The sequence below is a fragment of the Notothenia rossii genome, assembly GCF_949606895.1.
Source record: "Notothenia rossii genome assembly, chromosome: 5".
Classification (NCBI taxonomy): domain Eukaryota; kingdom Metazoa; phylum Chordata; class Actinopteri; order Perciformes; family Nototheniidae; genus Notothenia; species Notothenia rossii.
Window position 1 is genome coordinate 27,123,792 of NC_136903.1, and position 15,254 is coordinate 27,139,045.

The window sequence follows — 15,254 nt, forward strand, 5'->3', positions numbered from 1 at the left end:
ATGTGTGTGAGGGGGCGGATGCCACATCTCTATGGAAATCACTGCACTCAGCTGCCAGACCTCGGTCAAAGCCGCAGTCTCGTTGTTACCTTCATTACTGCTGCCTCAGCCTTCCCTTGAGTTTCACAGAACGACCAACTTCACCAAAAGCCCTTAAGTGTACTTGGAAATGGCTATCCAAGCACTTACAGTATACATGCGGTTCGCGAGCTCCTTGCCCTTAAACTCTTTGCTTTAATTACTTCAGGTCTGCAGGACACATTTCTGCTTGGATCGCCCAATACAGGAAGTCAATGAGGCGGTCTCACTATTTTTGGAAGAATATCTCAAGATCAAAGTGTATACAAACAGCAGGCTAAATGAGTAAAAGAACAACAGCTAGGATTAGAAGCCAACGGGCAGATTATGGTAGTTATGGTGATAGGCCATGCCTTCGTATGCATGGTGCTGCCACATGAGATGGATTACCGAAGAAAAAACACAAGTAGCTGTGATCAAAGAGATATATCTGTGATCTCAAAACCTGTCAGATCTGTCCTTTGAGCCACAACAATGATTCATTTCCCCAAGCAATAGCCTATGGCTTCTTAATGAGTTACACTCCACTTAAGCAGGCCTTTTGTCTATGACATCCGAGCAACTGGAAGGAGTGCCTTTTTACTTGAGAAACCTTTCATTAGGAATGAAGAAAGCTCTTTCCTGTGTGAACATATGAATCTGGAATTGACAAATATAGCAGTTCTATAACATTTCCTGCCCTAAATATTGCATTACAGTAACATCAAAGTGGGGATCATTAAGGCACCAATCCAGGTGACTTCAAACTGTTTCACAGAAGAGTGAAACCAGTTCATAGAACTATAATGGACAAGGTCCTTAGTGTACATACCAAATGGCATCCTCCTTGGCTTTTTTTCCTCCACTTAATTATTTTTCTTCATCATTTAATTCATTTGTAAGCTCAAAGCCATGGAAGTTCCCACTTTAATATGAGAAAAAGCGATATTAATTGTGTCTAAAGGAATTCAACGGAAGTGGCAGCCCTCTCTGTCAGTGGCAGGCAAAAGTTGACCCTCTCCCATTCCCCCACATGCTGACATCCAAAGCAATAAGTGGGAAGAGCATTTCTAATTGCCTTGAAGCGGCCTGCCTGCGTAGGCACCATTGTAATTCTTTGTGTGCTTCGTTCAAATGAGTCCTCCAATTCTGTTTCTTGACAGTAAAGATAAGGGGTCTAAATGGCTACCTCTGCAAAACACCTTTTTTCAAAAGACCCTCTTACCAGGTACAATGCTGGCATAACAACACAGTAAAAACATGCGTGAACACCTACCAATACACACACCGCTTAAAAGAGGATCTCAGTGGCAATTATACTTGGCAACCCTTAAACAATATCTGTCATTCTGTCTCCATCTAGGCAGTAGGTATGGAACTGCACACATCAGGGCAGACAAGAAGAAGAAGAAAATGCTCACAGGTCAAAAGTGTCTCCCACCTAATGTCTCCTGCAACACTGGAGCTAGTATAATGTAAGAAGGGAGCTAACAGACAGGCAGAGGAAGGGCAAACATTTTATTAGAGATTAGATTTTGTGAATTTCCGGCTGAAGGGAGGAGAAAAGAAACACATTAAGGAGAGGAAGAGGAAAACGGCGGAAAGGAAGGTGATCTGATGAAAAGAGGCTAAGTGAGTTAGCTGCAGTGATTTCTTGTAAAAGTCAAGAAGACCTTCTCAGCTATCAGTTCCGTTTAACAGCAGAGAGGTATTTGATTACTTCAAAGACATTTGCTGAACACGGAGTGAAGTGAAAAAAAACCAGAGTTGTGTTGGGAGAGTATGAAAAAGTAGGGCTGATGCCTTCAAACAGTCACATCACATGCTCCAAGAATAAAGGGGCTCATCATAGAATTGGGCTTCGCCTGGAGCTTTGCAACCAATGTTAAAGTCAAGGTGACGATACATTGTGTATGATTATCCAGGTTTAACACTATACGTATCATTCCTACTTTCATATTTGCGACAAAGGAGCAGCATGTTTGTCTTCCCCTTCTTCTAAGACTAACCTTGAGATCCGTTCCAAATAAACCGGAAAAAGCCACTTTCAAAACAAGTATCAACATAGAATTATTATGTGGAGGATTTAACAATCACAGTGGATTAGGAAGTGAGAAATGAGAAGCTTTATAAAGTGCAGCGGTCAGCAAAAGCACTTGGGTGTCTCTGTGCATAAAGAATACAGCCAAAACAGCATCCATGATTAATCAGAGGGATGCAAGCCTGCCGCCACTAAGTAATCTTAAATTCTGTTAGCTATCTTTGCAAAAATAATTAGTCTGTATACACAAATTCACATACAGTGAGCGGCAAATGAAATTCAGCACCTGAATCAACACCTTGCTATCACAGTCTCAACAGACACTTAGTATGGTAAGCATCATAAACCTAGGTTATATATCGCTGCTTATGTGCTGGACTGCATTAAACTTTACAGCTGTTCTTGATTTCCTGTTTTTTCCACTGGTTGTTTCAACACTATATCTGTAATAAAAATGTACTGTGGGTGGCTAATGTAAAACAGATGGGGTTGTCTTCAAAACTTCTTAATTGTAAAGTTTTGTTGTTTGACTAAGTAAGCAGATCTTTTGCATGTTAGTACGCCAGAGGTAATCCATAGGGGTAGTGCAAGGTAAGCATCACACACTCTTGTGTTCAGAAGTACAGTCAGACATTTCTAGACCTCATTAAACTCTTAAGTGGCCACCCTGATAAATAAATCAGTGATGAGGACCTCAGAGAGATAAAAAAAGTGCTCTTTTAGGTGTTTATCTGAATTTGTGTGTAAAGCCTAATTGGGGCTAGGTCCTGTTGAAAGCAGGCGGTGTTGTTTCCTCCTGAGGTATTACAGCACAGTTGATAACTGTTTGGATTTTTGAATTTTCCTCCCCAGTGCTCCATTTGGTTTGATAAGTGAAAGTAAATACATGACAGGGGAAATACAGAGGCCGTTTGATTTGCTTCTTTCTCTGAATGCAAACAAAAATTCATTTCTATAAATGTCATTATACTACTCATGTAAACAGCTATGTTTTGCTAAAGCAACACTCATCTAGATGCTGAAATGCTCACCTACCAATACTCTCATGAAAAATAGATCAAGTGCAGCTTGAAGCAATCTCCATCACCCTCTTTTGACCCTGTGGCTACAATTGACAATACAGCCAGTGATGAAAAGCTATTCAGTGACGTATGCTAAGTGGCTCTTTTTCATGACTCACCAACGAGCTACAATGCATCTATTACCTTAACCAAATAAAAGTGCATCACACCAACAATGGAGCACTACTCACTGCAAGGCTAATGCAACTCACAACATCTTCGCTTGCCACTATCATGGGCGAAAACTACTCTTGTGGAAAAAATTGGACCCCGCAGTACCAGCTCTTTTACATGAATACTCCCACTGTGCTGCTGGCGGCTTCACACACTCTGCAGCAATAGAGAGGAGTCGTTGCAATCACGCTGAAAAAAAAGAACGTGTTCATCTTGAGCTTGTGTGTGCGTGTGCGTGTGCGTGTGTGTGCGTGTGCGTGTGCGTGTGTGTGTGTGTGTGTGTGTGTGTGTGTGTGTGTGTGTGTGTGTGTGTGTGTGTGTGTGTGTGTGTGTGTGCGTGTGTGCGTGTGTGTGTGTGGCAAAAAAAGAGAGGGGAGGACATATCTGGATGTTTTCGAGTTTGGCGAAGAGACAGACAAACAGAGTGGGTGAAAAGCTCTTGAATATCTGTAATGTGTTACAGAGAGTATTTGTCAGAACTGATGGCGGAGGAGGAGGCGACACGGGCACAGAAAAATTGAGAGACGAGGGGTGGGGACTAGGCCCGTCACGGTAATTTTTGTTGGACGATACATTTTCCCGGAAATTATTGCGATGAATGATAATATTGTCTGCACCGTTGTAAGACCATTTTAGATCACTGACATAATGATAATATATAATAATAATTAAAGTACATCCTTTCAAACTGAACTTTTTATTGAACATCCAGCATTGCAAATGAAATGTGAAATAATATTCAAATATATAAATTATATATAATAAATAAAACAAATTAAATTATAAATAATTAATTAAATCATACACAACCAAAACAATCAATTAAATAGACTCAGGCCGGAAAACAGAGCTCTCTCTCTCTCTCATATATATATATATATATATATATATATATATATATATATATATATATATATCCATCTCCAGCTGCCGTGTTTGCTGAATGGGAACGGAATGGGGTGGTTGAGTTTCAGATGCAGTTTAAGGTTGGTCGTATTGCTAGCTTTTGTTGCTACCTTTTTAAAAACAAATGTGACACACCGCCCGGCTCATTCAAGTCCGTAGGTCCGCCTCGTTGATTTGGCTTGAATCGAAAATATTCCCACACCGGAGATGTGTTATTAGGTTTTGCAACCAATTCCATTTAACTTCAAATTCCCCTCGAGTAAGTCACACGTTGTCCCCTGCTTGTCTCTATATCAGGGGTGCCCAACCAGTCGATCGCGATTCCCAGTCGATCGTGAGATGTGTCTAAAAATAGAACAACATTATTCTGTTTTATCGTTAATGTCCTATAACATAATCTTCCTGTGCCAGAATAATGCACTTGAACGCATCAAAGCTTTGTGATTGACGTGACCCAGTTGGGGCGTGGCTGGTGGGCAGTGGGCACTAGTTAGCTGATGTTGTCCGTGTCAACAGGAGTGACAGTCCGCACACACACAAGACTACAATTATGGCAGAAGCAAAAAAGCCCAAAATATATCATTTTCACCCCGAGTGGGAGGATGATTATTTTTTTGTTTATTCCAATTCAAAGTCCATCCGTCTCATCTGCAATGCGAGTGTGGCTTTACCGAAGAAGGGTAATTTAGAGCGGCATTTCAAAACGGTGCACAAACGCTACGAAACGGAATACCCTCCTAATTCTGCCCTACGCTCTTCTGTTCGTTGCGTGCATATGTAACAGAGTTAAACATGTGAATACATAATTATAAGTTTGTGAATGTTTAATTCATAATAAGTTGAGATGAGATTGTTTCATTTAATATTTTAAGTTTTGTTTCCCTTGGGAACACCTTCCCGTTGCACGTCTTTGTTTATTTCCGGTATGTATTTTCCACCCTCCGCGGACTGGCCATCTGGAGAGTCACAGAACGGCCGGTCGTCAAGGGCCGGCTCGATTCGCTGAAGGCCGTCACCGCCCTTAACTTTTTATGTTTTTAAATGGCATCATTGAAGTTGCACCGACAGAGGACCGCCCCGTTGACAATTCACAAAAATTCTTGTCACATCCTTATGTAAACAAACATGCATGTAAACGGCAATTTATCGAGCTCAGAAAAGTTATTGAGTCCATTTTTATTTATCGGACGATAAGTCAATTTATTGATTATCGCGACAGACCCAGTGGGGAACATGTATCGCTTCCTCACACACTTTAGGTTTTGTATGAGGGGATAGCGTTTTTTTATAACGCTACATAGTTGCTTTTTCTTTCAGTTGCTGTCCCTACCTGGGTATCTATATGTCACCTCTCTTATCTTTGTGCTTGTTCACATGATGTCTGACCACAAAATTGACAAGAGGAGAACAAACCGAGATGAAAGCGTGATCAACTGAAGGGACAGCATCACATTGTACAGCCGTGTCCTTCACACATGGTTACTGAGGCCTTTTGTGTGTGTATGTGTTTCTCTTCACTGCTTTCTCTTCCCACTAAAACTCATCTGCACTCACAAATAAGCCATTAATCCACTCTCCTAGGATTCAGGGTTTTTGCCTCTTTTTTCACTTGGCACATTTCACGAATACACCAAACCAATGTCCATTGGCGTTTCGCATAATTAGGCCACTTATATCGAATACAAGCAGATTCTAATGGAGCGCTAAGGGGACATATTTACTTTAATTACTACTCTCACTATCTCTATCCCTCATCCTCCCTCCCTTCATCCTGCTCTCACATCCACTCCTTTTACTCAGGAGAGCGGGCTGGCAACGTCAAGGGAGAGAAGATTGAGGAAGAGTGTGTTTCCCTAAAAGGTCACACCCTTCCACGGCGGAGTTAAGATAGTGTTTGACCTTACAGCCCATTACAACGGAGTGCTGCTCATCCACAGTCACAGGGGAACAAATGGATAAATATAAAAACGGTGTGTTTCAGACTCTTCCATTAAAAGAAAAGGGGCACAAGTGTGTTTGTGCATATCCTTCCGTGTCCAAGCTTGGGTGTTGGTGTGCATGCATGTGTGTATTTGTTCACTAACAGGATGCTTTTAGAGTACGATGTTATCTTTCAATAATCGCTGACTCACAAAAAAATATAAAAAATCCAAAGAGACCTGTAGCACCACAGATTGTGGTTGGCAGTGTGCTTTCCCACAGGAAAAAGCAAAGATAGAATGTGAAGGAGCCTAAAACCTCAAAGCCCCGCACTAGAAAGCCTATTTGCCCGTCGATTGTTGGACCGGGAGTAACACAAGTGTACATTTAAACAGCGATGTCTACAGTAGATTGGTATTGGCCTGCTCTCACTTGAGCAATTTCATGTTTCTTTTTATTCTGAGTGTTTTTGTGTCTCTGTAGGCTGGTAAAATTGCAAACCTCACTACAATTTCGCTAAACCCTAACCCTTTATTCCGTCTGCTTGACAATGGGAACGGAAACACCAGTGAGCATTTAGAGAGGAGAAGAACGGGGTAGCCAGGAAGGTTAGGGAAGACACCGTTAAGAGAAAAAATAAATCATCCAGCCTTAATGAATGGAAATTCATCATTAGTGTAGCCTTTGTATCATGTCATACTGTTGCTCCTTAACCATTGTGTCTATACAGATAGCCCTCGGCAACAGAGGGGTGGCAGGTTCACACACAGATAGCTTCTTCTGAGAAACAAGAGGTAAGCTGAAGGTCTGACTGCTTTGAAAGGATCATTCATAACTCCAGTGACAGAAATGACATGGCTCCATCTGTACATAGAGCGGACGCCACAGAAAAGTTTGCCCTTCATTATATGATTTAACAAGAAAACCTATGATTAGAAAATGCCTCAACATTGAGATATAATCGAGATTAAAAGAGCGCAACATGCCTCTCAATAGAATTTGTGTGTGTGTCTGTTCATTTCTCCCACCTGTTGCTGCTCTCCTGAATAATAAATGGTCCTTGACATACCAAGAATAGCCGTGTCCTCTCTTTTGATAATTCTAGATCAATGAGCGGCCTCCAGGACGGAGGGAGGATGAGACAAAAGAGGAGAGTCAGAGGGGATAAAAGTATAAAGCGTGGCTGTCTGTGTCAGGCATCTCCGGTGCGAGTTTGTTTATGTGTCACCACGAAGGTCAGCCCTCTTCATGAGTAACAGAACACCATGGAAACTCTTTGCCTCCGGTGCCACACTTGAAAAAATATTCTCGGAGACCGTGAACTCCCTCCTCTCTCTCCGTATCTGCCTCTCTCTGTGCCCGCGGAGGCTTAAACAGGACACTTTAACAGTCCGTTGGTCACCGCGCCTATAAATGTCTGTGACAGCAAATCTTACCGCAGACACGCCCAGGTAGCAGCCCATCATTTAAATTGTGAGTACAACTGTCCTACTGGAGAGGAAGTGATAGAAGGAAACACGGAGAAAGCATTTAATGAAAGAAAATTATGTTTTTGAGGAGACAATTGAGGGATTAAAGGTTGGCAAATCACATTAACTTGTTAAAATAACAAGGGTGAATGTAGGTGGGTGGTAAAACAAAGCAAAATATGAAAGGGGGGGGCAAACATAAAAGACAGACAAAGAGGAGGGAAGACAAGGTGAAGGACTCCGTGTGGGGAAAGAAGGGGAGAAAACTCTTCACAACTGCACCTCCCAGCTGTGCTTAATCTGAATCATTGCTCCACCCGGAGAGACTGCTTAGCGTTTCATTTGGAAGGAGGGGGCTGCTACTGCCGTGATGCTCATATGTGGGGGTGTGTGAGAGTATTGCAGCTTATTGCAAAGAGGAACTTGGCTCCTTACCTCAGCATCCATAAATAAGAGTAACCTCGTTCGATCCCACACACCATAATACTGTGAGATTGGACGTTCCGGTCATTCTGAAACAGGGGGGTGGGGGTAACAAGCTGGCTGGAAAACATATGATAAATGTTTTTTGTGGTGTTTCCAGTGGTGTTAATGGGATTTTTTCACCTAATGGATCCATCTACTTGTGGGGGATGTTTAAAGATATTTACAGCTACCGCTTGGGGTGGGACAGCCTGATGATAAAGATTTCCCCATAGAGCTGGGTCAGCATGTAAATCAGCCTGCCACAAGTACAGGCCAAAAGACAGCCAGCACCATACATCTCACCTGCTACAGATCTGGCACTGTCTTTGAGGGTATCACTTTATTTATTTAACGGATGCAAAGTCCTTGAGTCAAAGTTCTTTTTAGACTTTTGAGAGGGCAAGCTTTAACGATGGGCTCTATTACCGGATGTCCCAATAAGCACAGGAGGAGTATGGGCTTCTGCTCCACCATTATTCATTTGAAGGTTGACCAATGTTTCCTTGGGAGGTAGGTAGGTAACTGTTCAGTGGGATCTGACGTTTGTTGGGGACAAACATTTTGTAGGTAGTGAGGTTGTTTTTCAATTGGAAGGTTGTGGGTTCGATCCCCTGCTGTCAACATGTTAATTTATCCTTGGGAAATACTTAATGCTAAAGTGCTCCCAATGGCATGGCCAATGGTGTGTAAATGTTAGTTTATTTGAGTAGATGGTACCTTGCATGGCAGTCCCTGCATCTGTAGGAATAGGTGAAGGATGACTTGTGGAGGTAAAAGTGCTTTGAGGAGCGGAAATGACTGGATTAAGCACTTTATAAATACAGTCAATCTAACGTTCTTGGACTCAAATTATTTTTGGCTGCTGGTGTTTTTATCTAGTTAAAAGGTTATCAATTGTTGGGTGGACCAGAGACCCCTTAGAGGACAACTATTTTTTAACAATCATAATTTGTAGACAGATTATGAATTGTATACTAATTGATGCCATTAGAACTAATTGTATTCAAAAAATTACAATTGTCATCAGATTATCTTAATTGAACTTATTTAGAGTTAGCTTCCTTAAATACTGCAAATGCTAGCAGCAGCAAGAACAGTTGGTTGGTTTGGCATGATGTGTCCCAATCATATAAAAGTTTATATTTGCCCAAATTAACTTGTTTTGGAGGAATGGACACCTACTTATTGTTTTATTTGCAGAAATTGTCCCTATATGCTCTTTTTAATGATGCACAAAATGTTTAGTTTGTTGTAGGTGCGGTAGAGTACCAGGGAACCAACTTTGAGAGTCATTAGTTAAGATGGGCGGTAGGTGGATTTAAGATGTCTTCATGGATTGGTAGATCAAAGGAATATTTTTTATTTTACATTTTTGAGGATATTTTAAGTAAGAGCAATTTTGCTGGAAATGTGGGGTGGTTCTGTTGGATAGAACAGGAAGCCAGAGGGGAAGGGGGGTTGCAGTAACTTTTGTGTTTAAATTAGTGTGTTTTATTCCTGATCGTCCACATCAAAGTGCTAGAGACGAAATGCAGAAGAAAATCAGTGTACAACGCATGTAGTAATAGGGATAGTGAATGCATTTAGTCAATGGGGGAAAAAAGCCTCCCCAGTGTGTGTGTATGGTGGGCGGTGTGCAGTGCTTTTGTGTTCAAGAGGGGGCAGATCCTAATCAATAAAACGGAGAGCTAAATTATTTATTTTGTAGGCACTATTAGCCTGAATCATGAACGTCTCAGATCAGAAGATCGAAATACAACGTGGAAATGAGCTGATGGCTTATCCAATTAAAAATGAATAATACACAACAGAAAGTGTGCACTAAGCCTACACAGGTCAAACACGAAATACCAAATGAGCAGTGGTGCCGGCTGCCTTTCAACACATCAGGAAGGAGAAAGAGAGGATAAGAAAGAAGAGAGAGAAGCAGCACAACAACACAGAGTTTCCCAAATGAGCTGTTTGCCTGCCACGCTTCGGGGCTCTCCCATTGTTGCTCTACTCAGAAAAATCTCAGCCTGGTTATTTCCAAAATTAGCTGCCACTTAAACTTTTGCAGCTTGCCACAAGACACTGTCATCAAGTGGCTAAGGTGATGACTTAAATGTATAATTTGCACTGATCTCCTTGAAGGAAATATTTGGTTTTTTATATTGTCAACTGTCAAGCCAGCTGAGAAAAGCATCCCTTCAGCGTGTTTCATGTTTGCTCAAGGGCACTTGAACTCAGCGATGTTATCCACGCCTGTAAAAGTGCACACATGAAGTGTTAAGAGATGTCACATCAAATTGAGCAGCCTTGATGGTGCCCTTCTCCATTTAAATAGTCATCTAAAGACGACTGGCAGGCACAGCTGTTCAGAGTTACCTCTCTCTCACTCCCTTCCCTCGCATATTAAAGTCAGATCAAACGGGCGAGTGCCTCTATCACAGTGGGAATTAAGGCTTTATTAAATATCCCTAGAGAGAATCCGCGTCTACGGGGAGCAATAGACTGAGGGAAATAGAGAGGCGCCACAAATAACACAGTAGAGCGGCCAAGTTCTCTGTGACACCCTCCTCTCCTCTCCTCCCCTCCGCTTGCTTCACACACACACACACACACACACACACACACACACACACACACACACACACACACACACACACACACACACACACACACACACACACACACACACACACACACACACACACACAAACACACAAACACACACACGCGAGCCCAAAGAAACGCTCAAGTTGGTGGCTGAGCGGAATATAGATGCGACTGGTGACAAGAGCCGGAGCCGTGATTTGCACATAGACATAAGATAAACCACTCTTTCTCTCTCCCTCCGCCTCTCCCTTTTTTCTCTCCACCATCCCTTCATTCTCTCTTTCTGAAAAAAATGTTTTAAGGCATTCCTAAAGTGAGCGTTCACTGCAGATCACCAAAAACCCGACCCCCTCAGCCCCCCAAACTCTGTGCCACCGATGACAGCCGTGCGCACACAGAGAAGACTAAAAACGCTGATAAACTTAGCTCGGCACCGCATATAAAGATCCGTGCAGGTGTCTAATATGTAGCTGTATGCGGTCTGCGGACTCGGGACAAACTTGTCAAGGCTTGCTGTGTGCGTCAAGAGTAGCCCGAGCGAGCGAGAGCAGGCAGATGCCCACAAAACTAAAAGACGAATCTGCGTCTGGGTGAAACTGTCCATAAACCCAACACTTTTACACCCACACACATTTGTTCTGTCTTACCTGGGGGACGAGGAAAGCCAAGAGGATGCGGACTCCAATCTCCATGGTGTTTTTTTTTTGTTATGTTCTCGCGGTGTGAAACAGAAAACAGATTCAAGACAGGGTGATGTATGCTGGGTCAGCTCTGCTCATAATTCCACTGTCCAAGCGCCGGAGAGAGAGGAAAGCCTTTCGCCGTGAGCCTCCAGCTGCCAACTTCCCCAAAACACAACTGCAGTCTGATCAGCAAAGCATTGGATCGTGGTGCCGAGACCACAGCCAATAGATTTATGAGTAGAGAGACGGGGGGGGGGGGGGGGGGGGGGGGAGGAGTTGAGAAGGAGGAGGGGAGTGGTGGTACTGGGGTTGAGGATGGGGCTCTATCTAAGTGGAGGGTCATCATCACTAATTTTTTTTGTGATGTAGCCCATGAGGCTGTTCGACGATGCATCATCCTGGGTCGTTTGTTTCCCCCTCATCAGACAGCTTTATAGCACTTATTCTAGCATCTATTATCCTGCCCCCCTTTTAAAGGTTGATTTACGGCTCCCAGCGTCATTTATTCAAGCCTCTATTAAATGCATCCTGTGTATGAGTGTGCACAATGCAGAGAGAGAAACAAAAGTTTGGTAATCATTTTAGAGTTGTGCAACATTGCAATAAAATTACAGTAAAAATGTAACGGCGTGACAGATATTGACAAGACCACGGATTGCAACATTCATAAACAGTGGATTTAATTTTTTCATCACTGTTTTTACATCCTCCAAGCTCTTTAATTAATTTGCGTTTGTTTGTCAGATGAGCGCTTCCGCTTTCCTTCTTACCTATATCTGGACTGCACTTCATCTAAATTCTACCTGCAGGATTTTATGGTCTTGCATTAAATGACTAGGGCTGCAACGATTACTTTCATTATCAATTAGTCTCCCAAGATAGGCTCCATTTATCACTTAATTGTTTGGCCTATAAAATGTCAGGAATCTTCTAAAAGTAAAAAAAAAGATTAAAAAAACTCTTAAAGGTCCCATGACATGGCCATTGCTACTGATCAAAATTCCATTGTTGAGGTCTACTAGAATAGATTTATTGTGCAATTTTCCAAACTCACATTGGTTTCTCATACAGCATCTCTCAGTATGTGTATTCACTCTCTGTCCTAAACGGGTTGTTGGAGCTCCTGTCCGCACCCCCCCCCCCCCCCCCCCCCCCCCTGTGAGCCCAGTGTGCTCTGATTGGTCAGCTCGCCCACTCTGTTCTTATGAGTCCACCACTGTTACAGCGGAACATCAGTGATTATGTGTTACAATGGCGTTAGCAACCAGAAAGTGACACCAGTAAAAACAAACAGATGAGAATGCTGCGTGGGTGGGTGCCGTGATGGCGGGACGTTGCGAGGCTCGCTGCTGCGAGGAGCGGACAGTGTGAAAGCTGGCTTATTGGTGTGGTTTCCTGGTTGCTGTGTGGGGTCGGTGAGACAGCGAGACACAGCAAAACCCAGCCTGAAACAAGCCCGAGCGCGCGCACACACACACACACACACACACACACACACACACACACACACACACACACACACACACACACACACACACACACACACACACACACACACACACAGACTCACAACCTCGCCCGCGTCCCGCCGTTTCAGGCTGAGAAATCCGCGGGGTCTTTTCTCAAAAAATTGAGAAAAGACCCCTTAAATTATGACTTCTGGTGATGGGGGGGGGGGGGGGGGGGGGGACAAATTGAGGCTTAAAAATATGAGAAGACTGATCAATACCTCCATAATCTTCAGTGTGGTTAGCTATGAATCTTCCAAAACTTCCAAACACCTTGTCCTGGACATAGTTTCTACAGCATAAACTGTGCAACAATACAGTAGGCCCACACAAACTGCAGATCACCAGGGCTTTGGGAACACTAAAAATTACTTTAAATGATTGAATTCCCATTTAACCTGTTAAGGGGCTTTTCCCCCCCGTTTTTTTTCTCACGAAACTGTGTGTCAGGGCTTATTAAAATGTAATAAACTATTCATGTGTCCTGCTCATTTAACAGGAAGAAACTCAGCTAACTGATGATATGAACCATGTGTACCGAAACAAAACACAAGTCTCACAAGAAGCGAAATGAGCCCTGAGCGAAAAAATGCTAACGAACTCTAGGTATAAAGCAATCGATACACTTAGATATGCAGAAACAAGCTTAACTAATAAACTGAGATTCCACAGATTCTAGAAATATAAGTATCATCACTGAGCGATCAGAACTCGCGACAGGGGAAGCAAACAGACATCACACAACGTAGTTTTAGGTATAGCAAAACATGGAGATATGCTCACCTTTTGCTGTTATTCTGATCAAAAACGAGAAAAACGTGGCTGAAGGTTAATCCATAGGTTAACCCAATGTGTCTGTCACATTGAAAAACTATTGATAATCCATAATTCCATTTTTATGTCAAAAACGGAGTTTTCATTAGCTGCTAATGATAGCTTCCAGAGTGAATGACAGCTTCCTGATTTGTCTCCTTGGATACGAATCCAAACAACTCACAGACTGCACCGGGCGCTGACGTAGGCGCCCTGTGACCATCAAATTTGACAACGCTGATTGGCTGAAATTATATTTTGGCGGCATAGTTTAAAGATAGTAACAGTTGGCTTCTGCTGCACTTGCTGCACTCTCGTCTGGGCACTGTGCATAGCGCCCAGACGAGAGAGGGTAATGATACATGGGCAAGGCCAGGCAGGAAACATGTGACTTATCAGTAACTTTAGACATCGTAATACAATTTTAAACGAGATTTTATTGTAGATTATACATTTTACTGATACCAATTATATAATATTTACCTTGTTTATTAAAAATAAAACATAAAAATATATTTTTTAAATATATATATTTTTTATTTTTAATGTGGGAAGAGGGGGGCGGCACCCCTAGCGCCCCTATGGGCCAGCCGCCACTGATTGCGCCAAAAATTCAGACGCAAATGGTCACCAAATAAGTACATGGTGAGTATTTGGGCAAAAAGAGGGACCACTGGGGAGTTTTTGGTGGGGCACAGTTCTAGAAAATCAGTTTCCTCAGGCTTTTGGTTAAAGTCTAATCCAAGAGAGGCAGACTCAGCCACTGATGGTGCATTTGTTGACCATTGATTGTCATGTGGGGTCCTGTTGCTGTTGCTTCCTCTTGCTTCTCTTGCCTCATGGTGTTAGTTGTCTTTGCAGGTGACAGGCTTGACTTTGAAGCTGAGGTCTTGCTCGAAGATATTCTTAAAGCTTAGCTTGGGTTGCCTTTTGCCTGTTCCCGAATGACCGTTCCATGTTTGTCCTTGGCGAGTTGTCCATCATCCATTCACCAGACATCGCCCAGCAAGCGGACCCATTGCTGCCTCATGAAAGAGTACGGACTGGGAAGCTGTGCTCTCTCCAGGTCTGCTGTGTGTAAACATTTCCCTCCAGGGGATGCCCAGTATGCCCCTCAGCCAGAAATGGAAGCTGTTCAGCATCCCCTCTTGATGGGGTCCGAGGTTTTCTACCATGCAGCAGATGTGCTAATGACACATTTTCTGTATACCTGTGTTTTCTTGTTAACCATGACATAACAATTGTCTCAAATGTACCTTAGCAATTAGCTTCCCAAGAGTAGAAGCTGCTCTTCTGATGTGACAGCTGATGCATGGTTGAGCGACAGATCATCATTGGTAAAGGTGGACCCGAGGTTTGAGAAAGTGCTAACAGCGTTCAATGTTTAGTCGTTCATGGTAATGGAGGGAGAAGGGGTTCAGTGTCCTGTCAAATAGTTTTTTTTTCAGACCGATGGACAGAATTAAATCCTTACATTATCCAGAATTTTGTATGTTTTTTACATTGTTTGTATTTGTTTATAATATTTTTCATTCTCATTTTATTTTTAATTGTTAACT

At 42.7% G+C, this 15,254-nt stretch overlaps 1 protein-coding gene across 1 annotated transcript in view; it reads right to left on the reverse strand.

The window, feature by feature from the left end:
- The window catches only part of cdh13 (cadherin 13, H-cadherin (heart)), a 385,568-nt gene extending 373,993 nt beyond the window's left edge, over positions 1 to 11,575 (reverse strand). The window contains exon 1 of the mRNA XM_079681783.1: positions 11,339 to 11,575. Coding sequence (XP_079537909.1) covers positions 11,339 to 11,383 — 45 coding nt within the window. The 5' untranslated portion in view covers positions 11,384 to 11,575. The remainder of the gene's footprint in view (positions 1 to 11,338) is intronic.
- Positions 11,576 to 15,254: the final 3,679 nt, after the last annotated feature.